Source organism: Bactrocera tryoni, chromosome 4 (genome assembly GCF_016617805.1).
Source record: "Bactrocera tryoni isolate S06 chromosome 4, CSIRO_BtryS06_freeze2, whole genome shotgun sequence".
Taxonomy (NCBI): domain Eukaryota; kingdom Metazoa; phylum Arthropoda; class Insecta; order Diptera; family Tephritidae; genus Bactrocera; species Bactrocera tryoni.
The window spans coordinates 41,123,513-41,150,779 of record NC_052502.1 but is presented as its reverse complement, the minus strand read 5'-3'; the positions used below and the strand labels follow the sequence as shown (position 1 = coordinate 41,150,779).

The following is a 27,267-nucleotide window of genomic DNA, read 5'->3' as shown; positions in this document are numbered from 1 at the left end:
GTCATTTATTTGAAAAAAAATGTCTCATTTTAATTGGTTGGATTTTTCTATTTTTGTTAATAATTAGAATATAATTGTTTATAACAACATTAACTAAATTTGTATTTCTTCAATCTTATTTTATTTTATAAATTTCATTTTATCAATGCTTTGCTGGATTCATAATATTATTTTCAATGATTACTATGATTAGTACTCGTATGCATGTGGACAATTTATTTACCTTTGTGGATAGTTATTCTTGTACGCAGCGTTTTGAGAAAATGGTACTATTCGTGGTGGTATTTAACACCACCTTTAAACATTGTTGTTAACCCTCACATTTTCACTCATGACCTTCAACCTTGGGGCTTGCGGTTGTGTACTAATTTTTATACTTGAAATTGCGATTTCTTCAATAAATTTTCAATGAACTTTCGTATATACACTTTATGTATTCTATAATCGCTTATAACACTTCACAAACCCCAAAGGTTAAGTGGCCATTTACAAAACTGGTAAAATGCATTTGAAATACTTGGATTTATTAAATATTTGACTGCGATTACGTGAAAAGGAAAAGGAAAATGGTTTGATATTTTTCAAAAACTGAATTTGCGAAGTAAAATCTTTTGACTCACTCTTTAAAACAAAGCGACTAAGTTGAAGCTTTTCTTAACTGGCGCATTTTCGGTATTTATGTATATACCTATGTGTATGGTATATGTAAACAGGCATGTATCATTGTTATAAGTTTTATTAATGTCTGATTCTTATATACGAAGTGAATGGCATATAAAAGCGTAAGATAATGAAGCCCTTAGGGTATGGTATGTATTCATCTATTATATGTATATATATTAATATGTATGTGTATGAAGGGAATTTTGAGTTAAAAGAAAAAAAAACAAAAAACATTTTGTTCACCAACATGCTGGAACAGCTTCGATATCGGGATTTCTTATGAACTCATTGTACTTAGTAGGGATATTTTATACATAGAAATTGCAGTTACAAGAGGAACACTAAATAATTCACATTCCGCTTAAAATAGATATTAGTCATTAGGATTGAAGTGTGAAACAGCTTTAAAGCTCACTTGCATTGCAACAAGCTGAAAAATCCGAATGAATTTTTGCAACTATAAGATTTTCGTTTAGTATAAGATACAAACCATTCAGATTCATTTTTGATGAAGTAAACCAATTTATTAAATGCAATTACTATTTCACTGAAACTTTGTGTTTTCTATAAAGCGTTTGTGGCTTTTGTTCTATGTCATATGATTAGAAACAATGTTTTCATTTTGGCTTTTTTGCGCCTAGTAATATCAACCCAAAGCATGTACTATTTTATATCCATTAAATTATCATTTCAATGTTTAACAAGATCTTCTCATTTCTATATAGTTACCATTTACACATCTTAAAACAAAGATAGTTGCAATATCCGATTTCTGAGCAAGCTGTTTCACATGGTGGTTATATCAAAAAATACCGAGAAATTGCGGGATCGCATTAAAGTGAAAAAATTTGAATCGTCTTTATTTTTTATACAAATAGAGTTTGTTGATATTAAAAAATATAGTACCGTTATTTTTTCGGCAAAAAAATAAATATTTTAACGAGAATATTATATTTTATCTTAAATATTATGAGCTTATTTTATTTTAACGTTTGGTTATATCAGGTATGAGAGTGACAACATTCCGGAAATCTAACAGAACAAATTGCCACACTTTCATAGTATTTACGGAAGGAAACTGTGGTTGTCTTTATTTCTATCATTCTTGGTTTAAAGTATATCGAAAAAGTGGATGGACATTGTTAAATTGGGAAATAAACTTCTAATGGAGATATGAGGTAACTCTGGGAAACCAAAAACAAACTGATATACACAATATTTCAATCAAAATACAAAAAAAAATGCTGGGTATCATAATATGACATGCTACAATGATTGAGCGAGCGTATTTCATTTCAGAATATTTCTGGAATTTATAATCAATAATTTTGGGTCAAAAGTAGATGTGGGCCTTAGAAATAAAAATAATTACTACACCCAAAAGATAATATTGATAACTCAACAAAAAAGAAAAAAATTAAATTACATATATAATTATATTTGTCCATCTGTGGAAACATAACTTTGAGTAATAAAGAGACTTAGAACTAATCTGAAAATGAATACCGCAAACCTCTGTGGGCTGTGGAAACTTGGAATGTGTCACCTGGTTGAAATTAAAACCTTTTTGTAAATTTAAACAATAAAGGGTAAAATTCTACATCAAATCATTGCGTTTTCAAAGCGCATCAAAACTAAAAATGAAGAATAGCATGTTTTTTGGAAGTGTTTTTTAAAACTTTTGAAACTGACTGCTAATCCTAGGTTACGAAAACATGCCGCACTTCTCTTCGAATCGTTTTAAGTTAAAATGTTTATTTAATACCAGAATTTTTCGATGAAATGCCATAAGGGCGGGCGGAAACTATTTATTTGTATTATCGTTGTGTCAACTTTGAACTACAAAAGCGAAAATTGTTTCTGCAAGTGTTATAAAAGTACAGAAGTTTAAATCGATTCTTAACTCCGAATTAAAATATATGCTTTTAAAAATTTATAGGATCGAGTGGTAGTTGACCATAGAATACATAAATACATATATTATATTATATTTTTAACAAACAAAATAATTTTCAATCAACAATATGTAGCGAATACTCGCATGTTTTTGGCATCTTTGTATTCTATTGAATATATGGAACCTTATTGCGGATAACATTTCTTCAAAGTTTGATTACACAACTGTAAAATCAAACAAACTGATGACGACAAAATAGTGAAATGAACGCTTTGAAAGTTTTCAAGTGCAATCCTAAGAATTCTTTAAAGCAGACATTCACAATACTAGACTATTTAAAGCATATTTTTTTAAAAACAAGGGCGGGATTATGAAAATGATTCTTTCTATACTACTGTGATGAAATTGAAAGTCAAGTTAGTAGTACTGTTAGTGACATCTATGTTAAATTTCACGTCAAAATATGCATTAGTATTTGAGATACTCGTCGTTTTTTGAGGGTCTAAAAGTGAATTATTCGATTTTTGCTGTGTCTGAATTTATTGATTAAAGAAGTGCGATAATGCACCATCATTCGCCACATTTTCAACTAATACCGCATTCGCCTGATTTACCTTCGTGTAACTTCTAGCTATTCAGCAAATTCATACGACCGTCCTCGGAGTGGACCGTTTTGACTCAATTGAGGGATATAAAAGCTGAATCGAAGAAGGCTATGATGGCCATCACGACGAAGGTTTTGTCCAAGTGCTATGATGACTGGAAAATTCATTGGCATATGTGGATTGCAGCGGGAGAGGATTACTTTGAAGGAAATGAAATGGACAAAATTCACCTTTCAATTTGATCACAGTAGTATTATATGACAACTGTGTCATACCAAACAATGATAGATTGCTTGAACTAAGGTAAAGGAATAGTTTAACAACTGATACATAATCACATGATTTGTAAACGCTTTCAGGGACAATTCGGTAATCTTTGGTTGTGATGACAGGCGTTTGATGAATGATTTATGCTTTTAAATTTGTAGTGTGTCTGTATGTGTTCACTGCGCAGTTTTTACATTTCAAATGGTAACGTTTCTCTGTTTCTATTTGCTTTTGTTTGGTTTTATTTTATGCAATTTGATTTTGCTTTTTCAGTATGAAATGAGTGCTGATTTTTCCATTTCAACGTCATAATTTAAATATCTAAAAATAAAATTTTAATTTTCAGTTACGTTTAATTTACAATTGTAAAAGTTGGCTTGGTTTTACGTAAATTTATAATTATTTTATGTTCTTATAATTATTATTTTTTGTTTTCTTTTTTTTTTGGTTTTTCATTTTTTTGAATTCCTAATAATAAAAAGTAATGATTACTTTCATTTGCTCATATCATGATTCTTCTTTGCTTTTTTAATAAAGTATAATAAAATTTATTGAAGGCAGGTGTTATATTGTTATTATATCCATAAATACATTACAGTATTAATCATTAAATATTTACCATTTGAATTTTTTATTTTAAATTTTTCTCTTATATAGGTAAGTTCAATTTATGCCTTAATCGCGCTAATTTGTATTAATAATTTATTGGTTTTTCTTTTTGCTCAATATTAAACTCTATTTTATCTGCACTATATTTTCTCTTTTTCGTGTTTTTTGTTTTTAATTTTAATACAAGTAAGGGCAAGTTGTTATTTTTTGGTAAGTTTTGTTGTTCTTTTTTTTGTTTTTTATTTGTTTTTTGTTTTTGGTTTTTATTCAGTTTTAGGTTTCATATAAAATATTTTATACGACTAGCTCAGTATTTCACGTTCATGTTTAAATTTCACACGCAGGCAATTTATTCTCAAGGAATAAAGTATTAATTCAAAAATTTACATAATTTTTATTTATTATTTTTCCATTATTTAAAGTACAATATCTAACGTTATTTACGAAATGTTTATTTTTAGCAATATTTGTTTTCATTAATCTAGTGAATTAGTTTTCTTTTATGTTATTCCTTACAATGTAGCTATGAATTATTTTCAGTATTGCATATTTACCTATCGTTCTCGTATTACCTAAGGAACAGATCAAGATACTTCGATTTGGTTTCATATTTGCATTATTTATAGTATGTTTGTAATTGTGTTAATATTTCTTGTGTAGGTATGCATTGTGTGGTTGAGATTATGACTGTGTGTGGCTTTATTACGGTTATGCGATTTTTTTAATTTTTTGTTGTAGTACAGTTTTTTTGTAATAAAAACTGATTGAGATGGATACTTTGATGATTTATTAAACAACGAGTCGTACTCTTAGTGAAAAGTAATCATTTATTTAACTATAAAATAAAACGAAAACTGCATTACAGTTATTATCATTAAAATTTTAACATAAACGAGATCTTTATGCTACATATGTGTGGACTTGGTAATCACATTAGAATATAATAAAAAAGATAATATAAAAAAAGTAATAAAAATTATTTACAATTATCTTTCATTAGAGTTTAGTTAAAAAAAAAATTTAAGCAAAGATTTTCTAAAGAACTAGCGCAGGTAATTAGTGTGGATATTAAATTGCTTAAAGCCCACAAAATTTACAGAAATACTTCTATGTAAATGCGTGTGAATAGTAATGATATAACATCAATTGCTCGAAGAATAAAGTTCCCTGGAATTATCTAAGGGGAAAGAGACTATTTGGAAATGCAAATTAGTGTTGCAAACTGTTTGTTAAGCACTTCATTAAATCTTTTAAGTAGTTTATACGATTTGATGAATAATTTGTTCCCAAATAGAGTAAGTGGAAATTCGATATAAAAGGTTTAGAGAAATTATATATGTTGACAGTTTCTTTTAACAGAAATTATAAGTTCAATTGTTAAATTAAGATCATACCTCCCAAGACCCGGGTTTGCCTTTTCCAACCAACAACAAACGCGATTATCCGCGACAGGCAATACCAAATGTACGAGCATAGCAATGTCGAGCAAAAGTTTTTTAAATCTCTTAGCGGTTCGCAACTTGTACACCCTTGTACTTAGGTATCACCTTCGTTAATGAAATTTTCAAGAAAACAAGACAAAACGTTATCTTCGGCTGCACCGAAACTAATATACCCTTCACAGGTGCATTTCTTGTAGTAACTATGTGTTCAGTTTGTATGGAAGCTATATGCTATAGTTACCCGATCTGAACAATTTTTTCGGAAATTACATTGTTGCTTTAGAAAAAAATATATTCCAAATTTCGTGAATATATCTTGTCAAATGTGAAAGTTTTCAATACAAGAACTTGATTCCGATCATTCAGTTTGTATGGCAGCTATATGCTATAGTGATACAATATCGGTAGTTCCGACAAATGATCAGCTTCTTGAAGAGAAAATGACGTTTGCAAAATTTCAAAACGATATCTTAAAAACTGAGAGACTAGTTCGTATATATACACACAGACAGACAGACAGACTGACATGGCTAAATCGACGCAGCTCAACTTACTAATCATTTATATATATACTTTATAGGGTCTCCGACGCTTCCTTCTGGGTGTTACAAACTTCGTGACAAACTTAATATACCCTGTTCAGGGTATAAATATAAAACCACATCGCCACTCTCGCCACAACATTTGAAAGGATAAAAGCGCTACTCTATTTATATACATATATCATATATATACATATATTATATATGGTCACGAAAGAATAAATTTTAGAATAATTATTTAGGAATATTCATCGCAATAATGATGTGTTTCTAAATCCTCAGAAAATGTTTTTTGGAACTTGGGGAACATACTAATCCTCGAAATGTTGTTAAATGGTAAACTGTAAGCTGGAAACATACCTTTTTAATATCATAAAGGATCAAATGTTAAAAAATAACGAAAATATACGGATTTACTATTTTTTTTAATTTTATCCAACATTTGACATAATTAAATTAATACATGAACAATTCTTATTTAAAGTAACCAAAGTTATTGCGAATATTTTTAATTTACACTTCATATGAGAACTAAAAATACCGTACAGATGTATGCTGCCACCTTTTTATTATGTTTAATGTTATACATGGCTTTGTTTGTTTTTTGTTTATCTGTTTCTACTCTTTGGGAATTCATAATTTATTTGTGCGCTGTTTCGTCCACCGTATTTTGAATTTGTAATTTTATTTAAATATATATTTTTTTTGTATATGCCTATTATGTTAATACATTTAGCTTATTTTTAGGTAAATTTTTACATTTTTCGATTTCGCGATTATTTACAAAATATTATGAATCAGATATTTCCACACTAACTACGTATGTTCGAGATTTTGGAATTTTATTAAATTAAGTTTTACTTTCGACCAGTATCGTTTGATGTGTTATTGCAGACTTCGAAACAAATATGGTATGTTTGTTTGTGTTGAGATGTGCACGTGCAACGGCACAGTGTTGACGGGCGTATAGATGTGTATGTGTGGATGTTGACAGTGCAAGCGATTTTGCTGACTACACTTGTGGAGAAAATAATGGACTTCTAGCCTTCGCCTACATTCAGTCTTGAATGGAATGCTTAAGAATCGTGGTTGACACATGTTTTTCATTGATCTTTATATGATTATTTATGCTCTCATTGACATCAGCAGATTTTAACTTAAAACAATAAAGCATCTACCGTATGTATAGTAAGTATATCATTATAATCCTTTCAGTTGTCGCTGAGTATAGCGGCATACTATCGTCAAAACTATGAAAATTTTCTCAGCTAACATGAAGTGTGTTAGCACCTTAGTGCTACTTGCACCTCAGATTGCTCTCAATTCCCGACAATAAATTTTGACATAAAAAAAACCAGAAACCAACGCTTCAACCATTCTCAATTAAAGCTTAAAAATTGTGAACCGCAACCCTTAATCATTTATTTATTTCGAATATATGAACGAATGAAACCCATTGACGCATTCGAAAACTAATTAAAATCTTGTTGGTTGATTGTGAAGGCATGAACTCGTGGTAGTACTAGATCCATTGCTGGCCAGTATGCGGTTGCTACATTCGTGGCTCCTCAAATGCCTGATTACGTCGCCTTGGTTGGATATTTATGAGATCTTTAGTTCAAATTCCACCATAAAAACATTCTTCCCACAGTTATAATGTACCCAAAGGCAATATTATATACATACATATATGTGTATTCTTATCACAGTGTGCACGTAATCGTTTCTTAGTTCGAAAATGCTTTGATCATGTCACCCTGGTATGTGTGGCAAGTCACTTCACGAGACTCCAAGCGCAGTTTCGGCCATTTGTTATCAATGTTAGTAACAGAGTGCTTGTGTGCCTTTATTCTGGTCATAATCTAGTGTCATGTGGAGAAAATGCATTGGTGTCATGTTATGTAGGTGTGTTCGTGAGTGGTGTATTTTCCGTAATGGATGTGTATGTCTATAATTTGCCTGCTTTTCTGTATTCAGACTTCAAGTTTTGCATTTTTTCTTATTAAATGCATTTTAAAAACTTGCTACTCTAAACTTTGCTTGGCTTCAGTGTAAAAATCTATTAATATTTTTCATAATTTTTATTTGCTTCGTGCATGGTTACATAAGTGTATGTATGTATGGTATAAGTATATGTAAGTATGCTTTATGTATTTACTCTTTTTAGAATGTGTGTTAAAATTACAATATATTGCATTTCTACAAGTTCACTTTATGCTATGGTGATTTTGGCTATCTACGGTATATATGTGTATATTATTATGGGTACAAGTATGTATGTGTGAATATAGTAGCTCCAAATGTTCAAATCATAAATACACATTAATCAATTTGCTATTCGCTACGATTCCCCCATTCGCTATACAAATCCTCAAGGAGTTTTAGGCAAATTAGACTATTTTTTACGCTTTTGGCCCCATTTCCCTTTGCCATTTCATAAATTTGGAGTTTATGTGTTGTGTGTTTAGCTGTGTATGTGTGTTTTAGTTGTATTTGTATTTATATTTATTACTATTTTCGCTAAATCTATTGAATAAAATCATTTCGCTTCAAGCTAATCCATTTTATAATTAACACTAAAATATATGTAAACGACGAAAGAAGTCTTTTTTTGTCTTACTTCAATGTGTATGCAAATGTGTATGGATAAATGCTTGATTGTATATATGTATGTATGATAATGTACTATGTCCACATTTGTTATTTAAAGCTACCAACGGAGTTTAATGCATAGTTAAAAGTCTCTTAACAAAATTTCAAACAAATGTGTATGTATGTATGTAGAATAACAATTTCCTAGTATATACCTATGTATGTGTATGCATGCATTTGTGTGCAGTAGTTGCAGTAATGCTTTGGACCAAACTTCAACAGAAACAAGGCAGTACCTATGCATCCAAATATGCATATTTATTTATACATGCAGACATAACTATACATATATATACATTAGCGTATAAATTATGTTTATGCATATGCTGAAATATTTTGCTATGAAATAGAGGAAATTAATATTTTCAAATGATATTTATATATGTACGCCTAACTTGAGAGAATCGGCTTTTTGGAGATTTAAATATCTGAATATTTGGTATGTGTGTGTGTGTGTATGGTAATGTGTAATGTGTTATGTACTCTGTACACTTGTCTGTATGCAATTATATAATTCATCAGCTAACTGCTATTGTAGTCACAATCTATTTTAATGTCTATATTACCGTACTGGCTTTAGCTGAATATTTTACTTATATACTTGTATGTGTGTATATGTTTTTGTCGGCTTCTACAACGTATGATACACATGTTGTTCGGGTTGTGTTGTTGCTGTCGTCGTGGGCTGCTGTTGCAAGTACCTGGTTAACGGCGTGTGTGGTTCACTGACTGCATACTGTGTATGCTGTTGATTTGGTTGGAAAAGCTCGTGATCAGAGTATATTCGCGTCGTAGCTATATCACATTCTGGTGCCGTTTCTGAATGTGGCAGAACCAAAGAAAACTGTCTGTAGGCCGAACTTAGACGTCTGTGCTCGGCCTGATCCACATCTAAGCCACAAATTGTGGGTTCTGTTGCGGCTCTGGCACCCATTCGTAAAAGTGTAGCGGCATCCGGTTCGGTGTCATCGTTAAAATTAACAACAGCAGCTGTGGCAGTATTTATGAATGTGGTTTCTAATATATCGGTATCGGATGCAGCTGTGAAGTGTTGCAACGGTATTGTATCAAAATTATGGTCTAAATCCGGTGCAGAAAGTGATGGAAATATGGCTTGATGCTATACCCAGATCTGTTCCCTTCGATTACGCAATCGCAATCAAAGCCTTTGCTAGCACCAGTCCTCCTCGTCCGAATCCGAATGTCGTGCGTGTAAGCCACCTTTTGGCTTATAGCCATTTAGAACGGGTGACGGCAGTACACGACCCGTTCTGCCCATAGCGAGCGCTTGTTCAAACGACAGCGGCGCTATATATTCCAGTCTAAAACAAAAGTTTACACATTTTTAAAGCATTAACATATAGTAAATGTTATGAAATGAAACGAAGAATAATACACGCATAAGGATTTAACAAAGACTATTTGTAGCAAAAAAAAACAATACTCGAAAATAAAATATATAAGATGTGGTGATAAATTTATCGTATTCGGAACGACGGTACGGAATCTATTTAAATGTTGATAATCGAATTCCCTTGGCGAATTTGCAACGGGGAATACCGCAGTCGGTAGAACGATGAGCTCTACGAGATTTACGGCGACATTGATATAATTCAGCGAATTAAGAGGCAGCGGTTACGATGGCTAGGTCATGTCGTCCAGATGGATGAAAACAATCCAGCTCTCAAAGTATTCGACGCAGAACCCGCCGGGGGTAGCTGAGGAAGTGGAAAATTTCCACTCTTTTGGAAAGACCAGGTGAAGAAGAACCTGGCTTCGCTTGGCATCCCCATTTGGCGCCAAACAGCGAAAGGAATAACACAATCTTCTTTTTCATGCGCCGAACCCTAGTAACTTGAACCTAATGTGATTCATATGTATGCTTCAAAGTTTTGTTTTTTTTTACACTGTTGATATGTAGTAGAAAGTCATGCAATGGTCGCATCTATAATCCTCGAATATATTTTAATGCATGGTCACATGGCCGCCGACGTGTGACTTACGAATCGCAACTAGTGCCCATAAATAGAGAAAAAATATTTGACCGTTTTACTTAGAAACGCTTTACTGGTCTATTTTCGAAATAAGTAAGCATATAGTTTTCTTTATACTATGGTTTCGTCTCTTTTCGCCATCGTCAGATTTGCTATCGTCTTAAACTTGAAAACTTTATCCAGGACTTATATTATACCTTCACACTTTACAAAATATTTATCACACTGTGTTCAATTGCATAATATACCTTAATCACTTTGCTTTGAGTTTTAAATTATTTACTAACCTTTCTCTTTCGAAATCCCTTTGACGATCACGCTCTCTCTCATAGAGTTCACGTTCATGATCCCGATACTCATACCGCATATCGTAGTCGCGAAGGTGATCTCGATATCGCTCTCGATCACGATCGCGTTCTCTACTGCTATACAGGTCGCGGTACATCGCACGATCCCGAAGCAGATCACGGTGGTGTGGCAAAGAATGAACACTATGGGGTGTCGAGTGATGTGTCTTAAAATAGAAAAATATTAGCTTTAAAACAGCAATAAAAATATATACATTAACACTGCATGCAAAATAGAAATATTTTCTCTTCTCCCCCTATTACTAGTCTAAGTATACCCGAAGGAAACTTTCAGCACTAACCGATTTTGAGGTTTTTAAGGTTAGTTCTAATATCGTGGCCTTTGTGCTTGCGTTTTTCATTATTTTTTAATTTATTAACAGATCAACTTTTTTTAATAAAATAACACTTATTGCGATGTAACTATAACAGTTAGACTCATGCTGCCACGACATTTTTAGTAGATAATTGTTTGTTCTGCAAAATCCTAGCACATTATTTTATTCTTTATTTATAGCGTCCGCTGCGAACTATGTTTTTAGGAAGCATCCATAACTTTTTTTAAAAATAAAATTTAGCCTAGGTTCGTCGGAGAGAGGGTAGCTTCGCAACAGTGAAAGAATTATTCAAATCCTTATACAGAAGAAGTAAGTAGAAGCTGAGACCTATTCAATGTAAGTCAACAAACAAACAATCAAATCTTTCCTATTAAAATGTATACTATAGAAAGCGTCAACTAAGAGGTTGGCTGCGCTACTTTTAACGAATAAAAAATTACCCTTTTTGACTAATTTCCCTCAAGTCTAAGATACATTTCTCAAACTGTGGTATTTAACGATTTTATTTCTTAGTTCTCATAATAGTAATATTACATTATTACTCTCTTATGACTTACATGTGTTGGACTTGCGTTAAGTTTTGGAAAATTAATATTGGTTGGCTTCAGCTGTAGTGTTGATGGTTTACTTGGTGTCGGTGGTAGACGTCGACCCATGCCAGCACGTCGCGATGCCAGCGTTGGGTAACTGTACTGAACATGAGTACCACCTAATACGAAATAATTGCGTTAAAATAAATTTTTATAAATAATTAATAATAGAAAATAATTCAGAGTCACTATGACTTAGAAAATACTTGTTCATATTGGAATTAGTCGCTTATTTTATGTAGTGTAGTTATGTTGTGTGGATAAGAACCCAAAACCATGGAATATGAAAATTACATCAAAGTGAAACATTTAGATATTTTATATTGCAGATAATTTACATATGAACGGTAAAAAATCAAAGATTTCGTTATGGTATGAATACAAAAACCAAATGTGCAAAGGCAAGTGTTTTACCATAAAATCGTTACATGCATAAAATGTCTCCTGGTGCGCCGCTGATATCGCATGAAAATATCGTATGATCACAGCAACAAAATGGGCACATGAAAATGGCGTGGAAATAAGAAGTTTCGTATTTATTTTTCGTAAAAAACAAAAATTTCTTAGTAACTGGAAGTACTGTCGGCTTCAACTTCGTAGAAAGCATGAAAGTATATGGAATTTCTACTACTGATGGTTTTGAAAATGAATGACGAAAAGCGAATGCCTATAATAATAACGCTTCTTGCAATTTATTGTTGTTGTTCGAGATTTAACTGAATAGTTGAGAGCTAACTATGATTCAATTATAATTCGTGCCAACAACATAATAATAGGGAAAAGTCAATTTTATCGATACTAACTGAATAATAACTTGTCACTTCACCGTCTGAGAGTTTAAAGTTCTAACGCATAAATTGCGAATTTGTATTAAAAACTCCACCAAAAAGGTTGACAATCTTCTGAAATTTAGTAATTAGTTTTTTTTGTTTTAATAAAACTGCCAAATAACTTGTGTGAAAACTGAGGATCGATCGTCAATAAGTTAGCGACAATTAATATATATTCTATAATCTTGAGATTTGTTTTTAGCCCAATTGCTGATGGGCAGTGAGTTTGAGCAGAAATGACATGTGTATGTATGTATTGAAAATGCTTAAAAATATTTGTCAAAACAAAAATGAAGTAGCACACATCAATTATTAATAAACACACTGACCACATCATTCATTCAATCATAACCATATATAACACATACATATATTCCTATATATACAGAAAATGTTTATGAGTTAACGTTGATGGTTTTGTACACATATGTACATGTGTATGTATGTGTTGTAGTTTTGCGTTAAAGTATAGTAGGTTAGGAAGTTAAGATGGCATAGTATATTCTTTAATGGCTGCTGGTGTTAGAGGACGATTACAATTACATGGGTACGTATATCTGTAGGTACATGTTTGTGAGTGAAGAAGAATAACTGTATGTTGTGTACTTTTGTCCATATAGTATACATATATACAATTATGTATTAACTATGTATGGTGTTTTTAGGTGCTAGCTGTTAGTATGTATGCTATTTTATGCACGCATATGACGAGTAAAAACATGAAAGACTGTAGACAAACGCAACAGATGAGAAGATGCGATGAATGAGAGAACGGTTGTTAAATTATATTAATATGTGTAGTATTTTTTTTTTTTAGTTTTAAGTCATCAATTTGCTTTGCTATTTGTTGTTTAACTGTTTTTTCAAAAATTTTGAAATAAAACACATTATGTTTTTTTTGTTTATTTTTTTGTTTTTGTACCCATATCAATCCCATAACCAAGTCTATCTCGTTCACGCATCTCCTGAAGTCGAGCGGGACTCGGCGAACGTGATCTTTGACATAGACTTGTTGTCCCATATGTGGGAAAAGGCAGTTCTGTACGCCTACTGCGCGAATAATGGCCACCATAACGAGAAGGCGAGGGCGAACGGGCCGGACTTGTCGATGCTGACCATGAACCTATACAACAACAATACACAGGGGTTTTTTTATCAAATCTCATTTCATATCATTTACATTAAAATCATCGAAATAATAATATAAATACATTTGTTATAAATAATCAATAAATATATATGCACAAATTACTATACATTTAAGAACTTGGATTGTAAATTATTAAGGAAATTGTATAAGCCATGAAAATAACAGTATATTTATATGTTTGAACAAAAACTCTAGAACATTAATAAATCAGGTAAGTAGAATAGTACTACATAAAAACTAGTGATGCTAGAAGCTAACCATTGTATGAATGTGTGTAAGACTTCTGCACCAATCGCTTCAGTTCATACGATTACAGAAGTTTTGGAAATTTGGAAAACTATGGTAATTACTGTAAAAAACTATATACATGTATGTATATTCCGCGCTTGTGTATAAAGAGTATATGCATATTGGTGTATGATATTTGACAATGATTTTTCGACAAAAGCCACAGATCATCTATTGTTTATTACATGCTTTTTTGGATACTTCGGTATGAATTTGATGAGCAGTATATAATCTTATTAGAATTATGCATTGAATATTCGAAATAATTGACTTGGGAATTTTGTTTTGAAATAAATCATTATCACTTTCGAACTAGTCGAATATTTACCCGTAAACCACTTTTAAGTAAACGTTTATATTTTCAGTAAGGCATCAAGCGTCAGTACGTACCAGGTTGTTCAATATGTTTTGTTGTTCGTTAAGATAGGGCATTGCTACTTGCCCAAAATTTTATTTTGGTTTTATTGGTACACCCTCCATATGAACGTATGTGAAGTTTCATTTCAATCTGTCAATTCATGCTTTGTTTACAAGTCATTTAGCGTCGTCGTGTCACAGTGTTTTTTTACAATGGAAAAAATTGAAATCGTGCATTGATAATATTTTATTTTTGAACGGTGTAGCACCAAAAGAAATTCACGAACAAATGTTAAAAGTGTATAATGATTGTTCACCTACAATAAAAAAAGTGGAAAGATGGGTTGCTGAATTTTAAAAGTGGTCATACTAGTCTTGAAGACGATCCACGTAAAGGACGTCCAAAAAGCGCATCAACACCAGAACTCATAGCCAAAATACAAGATATGGTTTTGGAAGATCGTTGATTGACTGAGAGAGATTTAGTAGAGGCTCTACATATCTCATTAGGCAGTGTAAGCCTTTTTTAAGCGAAATTTTGGGTTTTAGAAAGCTGTGTGCACAATGGGCGCCGCATTTGCTAACAATGGAACAAAAACACATTCGAATGCGACTTTCTCAGCAACATTTTGAGCGTTCTAAAAAGGATAAAGTGGATTTTGTACATCGATTCAACACTACGGATGAGACTTGGGTCTACCACCATGATCCTGAATCAAAACAAGGGGCTAAAGAGTAGTGGGAACCTGATTGTTCGGCTTTGAAACGAGTTTTGTCCGGAAAACGGCCAAGAAGGTTATGGCATCAGTTTTTTTTGGATGCGACAGGAATTTTGTTTGTGGATTGCTTGCAAACTGTTAAAACAATTAAGTATGAATATTATTGCAATCTTTTGGACCTGTTGAAGGAAAAAAACCCCAGGTTTGCAGAAGGAAAAATCCTTTTTTATCAGGACAATGCACGTGCCACAAAAGCATTTTGACAATGGCTAAAATTCATGAATTAAAGTTCGAATTGTTGGAGCATTCACCGTGTTTAACATATTTAGTGTTTTTCATTAAATGAAGAGGTCATAACGGCTGTTGAAGCGTATTATGCAGACCTTCTAGATTCTCACCTCAGGGATGGGATCCACAGATTGTAGTATCGTTGGAGTAAGTGTATTAATGTTCAGGGAGATTATACAGAACAATAAACGACAAAACTTATTGAACGACCTGGGATGTACCATGTCTGTTACTGTTGCATAACTTCGAAAGTATACAATGAATCAATAAAGTTTACATACACCTAGTTCTATTAATCTATAACACGTTTACTTGTTTTAATATGAATATATTTTGTTTTTTTTTATATCTATTTCTAAAGATGTATATAGATGTGTGCTTAAATCGGCTGTTAATAACAGCAAAAACAAATTGAAACAGATAACTAGCCAAAATACATATAGTATCTTGTACGTGGAGGGTTGTTATAGAATTAAAAATAACTCCATATACCACGCAACCACCAAACATTAATCCTGTTCAACATATCTGGAATTTATTGGAAAACCGTATTCGTAAACATCGAATTTAATCAAACAGAGTGCCTAGAAACTGCCTTATCGACTTAATGGGTCAAAATATCCCTAAATAATAATACTAGAAATTGAGTGGGGAGCATGGGTCGTCATCTGGGGGTAATAATTGCAACAAAATGAAGGTCAAAAAATAATAAATAAATCTTAAACTATTAAAATTACTTTTGGTTTATACAAATATTTATTAGTGTATGTAAACTTTTTAGATTTTGGTGTCGTAGTTTAATAGAACTAGGTGTATGTAAACTTTATTGATTCACTGTATGCAGCAAACAACTTTTTATCAAACATGTCATATCGAATTTGCGCAAAAATTCATATCCACGGATGTATTTATAATATATATGTATATGTCTATTATAAATAACAGCGATATGTTCGGAGACACGTTTATTAAGTATTTTTTATACCCTGAACAGGCTAATTAAGTTTACCATGAAGCTTGTAACACCCAGAATAATGCCTTACAAAAATTATATAAATGATTCGCGTGACGAACTGAGTCGATTTAGCCGTGTCCGTTGGTCTGACCGTCTGTATATGCCCCAATCAGTTCCTTAGTTTAAGAAGTACAATTTTCGAAGAAATTGTTCGGTTAGGACCACTATAGCATGGAGCTGCATGGACCACTATAGCATGAAAATAAAGCTCCTGTAAGAAGAACTTAAACCAATGAAGGGCATTATAGCTTCGGTGCAACTATTGTTTACCTTTTTTTTGTTATACTATTGCAACTTGGGGTGGGTAAGAAAATCTATTACATTTTTTTATTGATACTCTAAAATATAGCTAAAAAGTCCTTCTACGTATGAGCTTTTATTTTCCAGTTTCATAGATTTTGTAGACGGAATTGATTGCTACATTACGATTTTTTCGTTTAAGATACCTGTAAGCCACCTTATAACCAAAAATTCTTAAAGTCGGACTGTTCATGCAACCAGACACCGAATATGGTGACACCAGTTCTTATTGATGACTTTTTATTGGAAACATCAGTCAATATCTGAGATATACATATGTATTATTGAAATTCGAAAAAAATCCTTTTCTGAAAATACTAAGCCGCTATGGGCTGAATCGGATTAATACTTCCCTTGGCCACCATGTTTCTATATACATGCATACATATGTATAAGTAAATAAAGATTTTCAAATTTCCACTTGACTCCATCGGCATATATGGATCAATATGTGATTCATCTTAATGAAATTGAGAGAACGCGTTTTTACAATTAATGCGCACTTTTGAGCAAAAAGAGAATAAAATCGGGGAGAAAGTTGCCCTAGACCCCATGTAATATTGATTATCAGCGTGTAAATTAAATCAATATTTTATTGTCACAAAAGAATATACTAAGTTAATACAATTATGCAGCTAACTTATTTACAAAACAAATTTGTTATTCTTCCGAAAATTTCAATTGTATCAAATTCGAAATATTGGGTAGTCGAAAAAGTCTTTTTGTATGTATTTCTAATCAAATTTCAACTTATTTTTTTTTATTTTAATGTACTTTTATGAACCATATAAGTATGTATCATTTTGGTCGACCACTTTTTGCATTTTTCTGATTTTCTTGAAGCCAACTTTACTCCATTATGGGAGTTCGGCATTGATTCAAGGGTCTATGGTGAATGCTTCAAAACTTCCCAGGCAAGCTCTCCCAGTTTTTGCTGAGTCATCAAAGATATGTTTGGTCTAGCGTTGTGCTGTTAAAAGACGAAGCCCTTTCTGTTAATCAGTTCTGGCCATTTTTTTTTTCGATTGCTTGCTTCAATTTCATCAGTTGTTGATTAAAATCTAGAATCAATCGTTCGACCAGGCTGGAGTGAATGACTTCTTTCCAATCCCACCACAAACCCAGCATAACCTTTCCAAGTGCCAATCCGGGCTTTACCACCTTTGTCTCCATTTTTCGCCTGCTGTTACCATTCGCTTCAGAAATGGTTCGATTTCATATCGATTCAGCAAAGAATCACAGATATTAATTCGGTCCATTAAAATTTTCACCGACAATTCATGTGGTATCCAAACATCGAAATTCTTTTTATAGACAGCTTTTTTTTAATTTTTGATAAATGATACGACTGCAACGACATCTATTGACAAAATACGAAAAGACTTATTCAAACCCAATATAAGCCATCTGTATTAGTGCTTGGGCTACGATCGGAATCTAGTACAAGTAATGAAAACTTTCTTTGGAAAAATATCTTCACGAAATTTCGCATGGATTTTGTCCAAAGCAATTGTTGAGATCAGGCTCACTTTGGCATGTATATGAAACCAAGTTCTTGTATAGAAACTCTTTTAATTGTGAAGGGTATTCTGGCTTCGGTACAATCGAAGTTAACGTATTTTCTTGTTTTTATATTGAATCAATAAGTCCAAACTTTCAATTTTTCTGTCGGGTATTGTTTTTGTTCCAATAAATCATGAAAATAAATTTATATATGAATGAACATGTTTGGGAGTTCGGATTTGAAGAAATTAGAAATTGCAGAGGAGTTTGCTGATAAACAAATTTTTATTTTTCTTTTAAGAGTATATAAATCGAAAATGAGGTGTGTTTGAACTGATCAATATCGTAAGTATTTTTGTTATCGTTTCATAAATATATGTAGATGAGTTCTAAATGTACCGTATGTGTACTAAAATGTACCGTAAATGTGGAGTAAACATTTATTTATGCATTTTCAGATGAGTAATTTTATTTTGAAAACAGTTAACATGCTTTTTCTTGTAAAAAGAATGCATCATTCGGGAGATATTCGGTTATGATAGAGTTAAACATACAATTTACAACAAAAAATAAGAAATTTTATTTTACTTTTAAATATTAAAATGCACACTTGATAACATGTTTAACGTGTATAAAAATATACATTGTGACAAAAAAGTACACTGAAATTATAATTTAAATATCCCTGGTAAACGATATTTCAAAAGAATATATTTTGCTTAGTTGGTAGAGCTGTCCTTAATTACTATTCCCAATTGTTTACAGCAGCTGCTCAAGGGGTTATATGTAGCTTGGCTAAGTGCGGCGTCTTTAAATGCGTTTTTCTCAAAATTATGTTTTCAAAGTCGCGCGAACTACCCAACTGATCTTGATGAAATTTTACACAGGTCTTCGAAATATCATTTACAAGGTCTTGAACGAAGGATTTTTTTTAATTACAACTATTTAAAAAAAAATTTCGAGAAATTTTCATCGAAATTTGCATTTTTTTATAAAAACGTCTGCCAAAAATCCAATTTTATTTTTTTTCTTTCGTCCAATACCTAGTTTATTGTCTTTACTAAAACACGCATTTTTATTTCAGATGATCCTGAAAGAAGTTTTGCTGACAACGCGGATGCCATTTTGATATTTTTTTTGAAAATTTTACAAAATGTTTATTAAATATGAGTCTTTTAAATAAAAAAAAATTTATTAAAATATTTAATTTTTTAAAATTATTGAACGAAGGCCGTTTTTTGCCCGAGGAAACTCATGTAACCTCTCAAGGGATCGTCTCAGTGTAAAATTCTCGAAATATCAATTTTTTTTGTTGCATTATGGGATACTATATATTCTCTCAAATTTTGTAATCCAAATTCAAATTATTACGGTCGCTACAGAGTTTCTTGTAAAATAGGGAACAGAGTGTGGAGTTTTCCAACTTCAATTTTTAAACTCGGCTTCCACTCTCAAAATAAGAGTTTTGAAGATATCTAGTTCCAATTTGAAGAGAATATCTTTAACGCCATTCGCTGTCATGAATGTATTTATTTATACAAAAATCGGATCGATTAGTTAGTTTCAACATTAAAAAAAATTTCGAAAATCAGTGATTTCCAGGAGGGTGACACTGAGACGATCTCTTAAGGAGGGAACATGCTTTAGAAGCTTCAAAAAATCGATTTTTTTTGCTTAAATCTCTTTAAAAATAATCTAAGAATATGTCCCCAAAGTTATAGATGGGAATTCGAAATAATTTTCGAAGCTAGAAGGGAAATAGTGACCGAGTGTCTAGCAGATTATGTTAGCGCTTGGGCAGAAAGTGAAAACTTTGATGCGCGATTTCACGGTTTTCAATTTAAACGATTTTTCTTAATTGGCGGGCAGGATAGAAAGAAACTAAACGTCGTATGGAATTGAGGCAGAAATTATTATCTTTGGCATTAAATTATCCTCCATTTAAGCTAAAAAAAACTAAGAAGTCAAGTTTGAACACATTTTTAAAAAATATAAAGTAATAATTTTTTTTGGTCAAAAATACCTTTCTTTCAATTTTTTAAAAATTTACAATTTTTTTTGGAATTATCTTAGTTTAACTTGAAGATAAATTATTAAAAAATATGAATATCTTTGAGTTTTTTGTTTCCGGTAGAAATTGCAACCTACATCCTGCCGTCCGACAAAACCACTTGCGAGATGCATCGGGCAATTGCTTCCCAAAGGCAGAATATCTAAGATTTCGTATCCACAAAATTTTTGAATGATGTCTAAATATATAACTATAAACCTTAGAAATTTCGTTTTAATCAATTATTTCTTTCCCTTCCAAAAAAAATTCCGGAAAAAAATCGATTTTTTGAAGCCGCTAAAGTCGGTATATCTCAGTAGTGCGTTCCAACTTTCACAATGGATAAAAATATCAAAGGAAGATTTAATATCAAATTTTGTATTTCTAACCAAATTTCGTGCGCGGAATCTTTGCGAATGTTGGAAAAAGCTTGCGGTGATTCAGTTTCACCAAAAATACAAGTCTACAAGTGGTACAAAGCCTTCAACGACGGTCGAGAGGTCGTTGAAGACATGCCTCGTTCTGGACGTCCTCTTCAACTGTTGAAATGACTAGAAGTTGAGGGATATGGTGCTTGAAAATCGTCAGGCAAATGTTAGAGAGATGGCACGGGAGCTCGATATCTCTCACGAGCCCGTTCAAATGATTTTGGTGGCTGTTTTGGGTATGAAACACGTTCTTTTCGATTCGTCCAGATAAAGCTGATTTTTTTCCAAAAAGAGTACGATTGTGATCGAATTAAAAACCAAAAACGCAATGAATACAAAGAGATAGGACAAAATTTGATGAAAGAGTTGAAGGTTATACCAAAACGTGCTTAGAAAAAGTGTTACGAGGTCTGAAAAACTCGTTGGCATAAGTGTAATCCATCTGGTGGAGATAATTTTGAACGCGACAAAGTAAATTTTGATGAAAAGTTAAATATGTTTCGTTTTATTTAAATTTTCTGGGTACTTTTTTGTCACAATGTATACTGTCAATATCATTTATTATTTGAGAAAACTGATTCGCTTGTTTGGGTAACTTCTTTCAATATAAAATTTTAAATGAAATTCAAAAGATTTTTAAAATCTTGCAGTTTGGCTCTTCTAGTTATCGTAGATGACACATGTTTTTTGGTTTACAATCAATATCTACTCATAGATACCTGAATTAAAAAGGAAAAAATTGGTAATATATCAGTGTGGATATATTCTTTCTTAATTGAATTTATTTTTGAGAAAATAACTCTAGTTCTAAAACAATTGTTGGCGCACAAAAACTTTTAGAAGACTACAACTAAAGGACGGAAACAAAACAAAGATATAAACACATCAAAAAAATGTAAGCGATATAGTAGTCCATTAAACAAAACCATCAATTATCGGTTGGTCCGCTTTTAATATTTTCTCTTGCACAAAATTCATATGAGGCAATAAGCTGAAAATGAACAGGACTATAAGTTTTAAAGTAAAACACAGATTAAATTTGTTTGTGGCGTGTGATATCCAAACTTTGCACAAATATATTTTATTTCCTGAACTCTTTAGAAAAATTAAACGGTATATTTAACGCGTAGGAATGATTTCCGTTTCTAGCATTTTCAAGTTTAAATCTGTACCTCTACGCCGTAAGAAACTCTACGTAAAGCCGAAACAGCTGTTTTGAAAAAATGCCCGAAAATAAGTTTAGGTTTTTGTCAGAGAATTCGTGAGAATATTAATAATGTGTGTTTACTTTCGACTGCGACTGTACTTATATGTGAGTGAGCCTTGAGTAACATCTAAATGTGTTTTATTATACATACATATATTTTAAAGTAACAAGAATTCAAAATTTTGTCTTGTAACACAAAGCCATCTATCATAACACAAATAACTTCCACCAAAATGTAGAACTACAAAAACCGTACCCAAAAACTAATCATACAGTTATGTAGTTATGTATGAACATACAAATATATGATAGCATCGGCAATTTAAAATGTTATATAACTGTAAGCTATTTGTATTTAAAAAACGTGTTAAAGTGTATATTAACGGCATATTTGAAAACACAAACAAAATATAAAGAAATTATAAATATTTTATTTGTATACCTCTTGGATAACGCGGATGTCCATATCCATGCCTAGGATGACGGGTCTCCTTGACCATCTCTACAACATTAGATACGGTATCGGAGAACCCAATATCATGATGTATGTATTGATGGCCTCGCCGTCTAGGACTTGGAGATCTGGCCAATGGAGATCCGTTATGTCTAATGCAGTAAAATTTGTTCGATTATAATTAGTATTATTTTGTTTACTGAGTAAGTATCTTATTGTATGGACATTAGACATATTTGCGGATATTTTCGGTTGAAAAATCGAGAATATTGTACTCACCTTAAACTTGGCGAACGACGATGATGACCATTGTGATACGCGTGACCAGGATGTAAATGACCAGCATCGGCACCGGTTAAGGATTCCTGCGAGGGATGTCTCGAAGCATCCTGCAGCTCCAGCATCTGACGGAAATTATCAAGAGCGCAAATGTGAGTAAAATGTGGACAAAAATAAAAGCGATTTCTTCTACAACAGCTGATACAGATATTACATTGGCAGGAAGGAATTACATATATAATACACAATTTATTTAAGGTTATGTGTTTAACTATGGTATCTAAGCAAGAAGCTACATACAGGTGTATGTAGTCAGATATCGCTATATATATTTATATATATTGTATATAATGTAAATAACTTTAACGTAAATTTGAAAAATGGGTACTCAATAAGTTAAATGCGGGGTACATATATGTATGTATATGTTTCTATAGGTGTTGCGACATATGCATGTCGCAGTTGTATAAGTGAGTGTTCGCTACTTATAACAATATATCAATTACATTTGTTCATTACGCAATGTTTCGATGATAGTTCCGCTTCATACTTAATTATACTTTTGTAGCGCTAATTTTTGTCTAGTTTCGATTGTGACACTATTCACTGTTTGCTCATCTAACACTCTGTCCTATATTTAAAAATTAAACAACAAATAATGGTCGTCTAAAATTATTTCGAAAAGAAGACCACTCTAATTAAAAACTCAAAAACGAACCGAAAAATTCAAATTCGTTATAGCATTGGAAGAACACACATCAATGGAGAAAAATGCAAGTGGTAAGAAGGTTGCTTCAAACCTAGGAAAGTGCATGCAACTAGTTAATGCTAGGAACAAATAAAATCAAAAGGATTGCAAGGCATTTGCAGGGCTTAAGTAGTATGCATTCACAGGAATTTGCATATCAATGTGCGTGTGGCATGTGGCGTGTGCATAATTAGGAAATAGAGCTTCTGTGTGTTTATGTGTGTCTTACTTACCAAAAGGTTTGCTAAAAACAAATGCATCTCTAAAAGATGGCGTGATATTTTTTAAATGTGGTACCGCAAACGACAATTACGCAATTATGTAGGTGAATCGGTGCACTTACAATGGACTAATGGCCCCTTAGATTATTAATCGCATTCATACAGTGGCGAACGAATTTGTGTAAATTTTACATTGTGTAGTGTTAACGGATGCAATTTAATGTAAAAGTGAGTTGTATTTTGTTGTGTGCGCTAAATGTTATATATTATTCGATACTTCGAAAAAATATGTGTAAGTAACTTACTAAGTTAACAAAACATGTAATATTTCAGGTACTCTTAAAATTACGCTAAATAAAGTGAAATTGAATTGTAAGTGAAATGCTTGGTATCCAATGTTCTCAGAGCCTCTCTGCTGAATACTGAAGTCCTGTGCTATCATAAAGGTATTGCCGGAACATAGAAGGCCTTTCTGTTAGCAGCAATGCATTTTTTTGACCTTTTTGCTAACGTGCTTGGAAAGGCTATTTCGATTTTGGTACGCTATTACCAAACTAAAATCAGTGCTCTTTTCCAGCATTATAAATAAGAGTATCAGAAAAATTAAGCTCTTTTTGGGAAATCGTTATGACACGAACCTCCTTATAAACAATTGGTAGAATTAAACTAAATAAAGGATTGAAAAGTGGTTTTTACAGACATTTATAATGATAAGTTATAAAGATGGAAATACATGGAAGCTCATGTGTTAGTTTCTCACACCACATGGGGCTGATGGATCGGGAAGACTGCAGAAAATGTTTAGAGCAAGACACAGAGAAACAATGGATCTGTCGTACACTTCTCCCGCATTAGCAAAACTACGCTGTAAGCATTTGGGGTCCTTACGGTATGATACACTGCAGGTGATATCGATAGTGAGGCGCCTCAGAATCTGATAAAATGCGCGTCAAGCGTAGGCATTCTATAGGATGATTACTCCTCTTGGACTTAGCGACTGAACTTTGTCTGGTATCGCAAAGAACGAAAACCGGTATATGCGTGGATCGACCTAACCTAACATTCTCACATGCAGTATTGGGGATTTTAATCAGAGCAGTGATGATTTAATGTGAGCTCTCACATGACACACGAAGATCCGCGATAATTTGACAGAAACTGTTCGATTCTCGCTTTCATTGTCCATTGCTAAACATTACTTAAGCTAAACTCCACAAAATGAATTAAAAACGAAGTTTTTCGTTACACTAGCCAAAAAGTATAGAATATTTAATCGTTGACTTTCTGTGAATACCGCCATTGAATGTATTCACCGACTTACTCAATTTAATTTTACAGAAGGTCTCTATACAAAAAATTGTAATTTGTAGCATGCTTTGGCTAACCGGAGATTACGCTAAAAAATTTATGTAAGTAAAAAGTCTTAGCAAAACGTTCGATATCACTATTTATATACATAGTGTATGTTTATATACCTATGTATGTATATACAGAACTTTAGCACTTCGACTGAGTTTTAGTCCGCAATCACCCTCTTAACAGGAGCATAAGATTGCGCGTTTACCTTAATAATTAATCTATTTTAAACATTTGTATAGAAAATAACGCTCTCTACACATTTATACACATTTTGCCAATATCGCAAAGTGACAGTTATTGCAATAATTTTACTTTAAATACAAAAACAACATTGAATTCTAGAATTCCACGACGTACGAACATATATACAATAGTTAGACCTTCACCATGTGGCTATGTAAAAGGTTTGTACAATTTGGACGGCTAAGACCAAAGTAGTATTTATGCATATACATATATATTTCAGTACATAATTATGATAACAAATGTACACTAGGTATTAAAGAACTCGTATGTAGATTAAATAATTGGCAAAAGAAAATATTTCATTACACCTATGCACATATGTATGTACCTATATAGTAAGTATATATGTATGTACATTTTACGCATATGTACATGTGCATATTTATATACAGAAAGAAGTAGATGGCACACTTAGTCTTAACATACATACATCCAAATACACATTACGAGTATAGTTTAGTAAAAATTGAAATTTCTTTTACCACTGGAAGTGTGTCAAACTTATTCACCTTTTTGTTTCTGAAATTATTTAAAAAATTGAAAGAAACAGAGTATGTATTTGAGCATATAAATACATATGACGTATAATATTACCAAGTGTAGTATGCATTATTATGTTTAAATATGTTATGTATGTATGTATATGAACTTAGTGAAATGATTAGTGAAATGAGTAACGAATGAGATACGATTGATGCAAAAAGAAACGTTGCTTAAGTTGTTTCATCTCTACAATAATTTACATTTATTATTGTTCAATAAATAGTTTTGTTCCTACCAAGAAGATGCGACGTTTTCGAGCCAAATTTTGTTCAGCGATGAAACCCATTTCTATCTCAATGGGTAGGTAAACAGCAAAATTGCCACATTTGGGACACATTTTGGCAAACAGAAGAGATTCAAAAGCTGCAATTCTATTCAAAAAGAGCATTGGTTTTTGTAGTTTATGGGCTGGTGGAATCATCGGTTCATATTTCTTCAAAAATGATATCGGCGTAAAGGTAACCGTCAATGGCGACCATTATCCCACCACGATAACCGACTATTTGATGCCTGAAATCGAAGCTCGTGATCTCGGCGGCATTTGATTTCACTTCCTATATATGGCATCAATCAATGGATTTATTGAAAGAACACTTCGGTGAGTATACAGATTCACGTTTTGGGCCGGTCGATTGGCCACCAAAATCGTGTGATATGACACTGTTAGACTTTTCCTGTGTGGATATGTCAAAACTTAAGTGTAATGCGGACAATCCCGCTTCGATTCAGATATTGGAGCAAAACATCGTGACTGTTAATCGCCAGTTATCGAAAATTGGATTCAACGGATGGACCATCTGTGACGTAGCCTCGGGCAACATTTGAAAGATAATATCTTCAAAAAATAAATACCAAAGAATGTTCTTTCGAATGGTAATAAATTAGATTTGAAGTTTCTGTGATTTAGTAGAGGATCCCATAATTGATTTCCCTTTATAATTGATCTGGTCAATTTTTCATGCTTTAAATTGGAGTTAGCCTATTTGAATACAAAACTCTTCTTCACAAAATGATTTATTGAAAGATTTCCGATTTTGATATCTTCTTTTAACCCCCAAATAGCCTATATGCAATACATAAATGGCATCAATTGGTTAACAAAGTCGTTTAATAGCGGTCATTTAGCGGCTTATAAATATTTTTTAAGGTTTTGTATCTGGAAATATGTGTATCTTTTCAATTGATTCCTTACAAATTGCGAGAGGTTTTCAGCTCTGCCCGACGGTCTTATTTATTTGCCCAATTCTATAATGGGATTTGTAATGATTAAACTCTGGCGCTACTTGTTGGTAAGTTTATCGCTGATACATATTTAGTAAAAGACAACATTTGTATA

General features: G+C 32.3%; 1 protein-coding gene across 8 annotated transcripts in view; it reads right to left on the bottom strand.

Annotated features, from left to right (window-relative positions):
• Positions 1-9,836: 9,836 nt before the first annotated feature.
• Positions 9,837-27,267, bottom strand: part of LOC120776200 (voltage-dependent calcium channel type A subunit alpha-1) — a 119,605-nt gene continuing 102,174 nt past the window's right edge. For 5 of the 8 annotated variants that reach the window (XM_040106832.1, XM_040106833.1, XM_040106826.1 and 2 more), the window contains 6 exons: positions 22,815-22,939; positions 22,524-22,687; positions 13,699-13,899; positions 11,914-12,065; positions 10,959-11,185; positions 9,837-9,999 (listed from right to left, as the gene is read on the bottom strand). In XM_040106832.1, the coding sequence (XP_039962766.1) occupies positions 9,849-9,999; positions 10,959-11,185; positions 11,914-12,065; positions 13,699-13,899; positions 22,524-22,687; positions 22,815-22,939 (1,020 nt within the window). In that variant the 3' untranslated portion in view covers positions 9,837-9,848. Of the gene's footprint in view, positions 10,000-10,958; positions 11,186-11,913; positions 12,066-13,698; positions 13,900-22,523; positions 22,688-22,814; positions 22,940-25,897; positions 25,908-27,267 lie in introns of all 8 variants that reach the window. The other 3 variants (XM_040106829.1, XM_040106830.1, XM_040106831.1) reach the window with 2 other exon arrangements.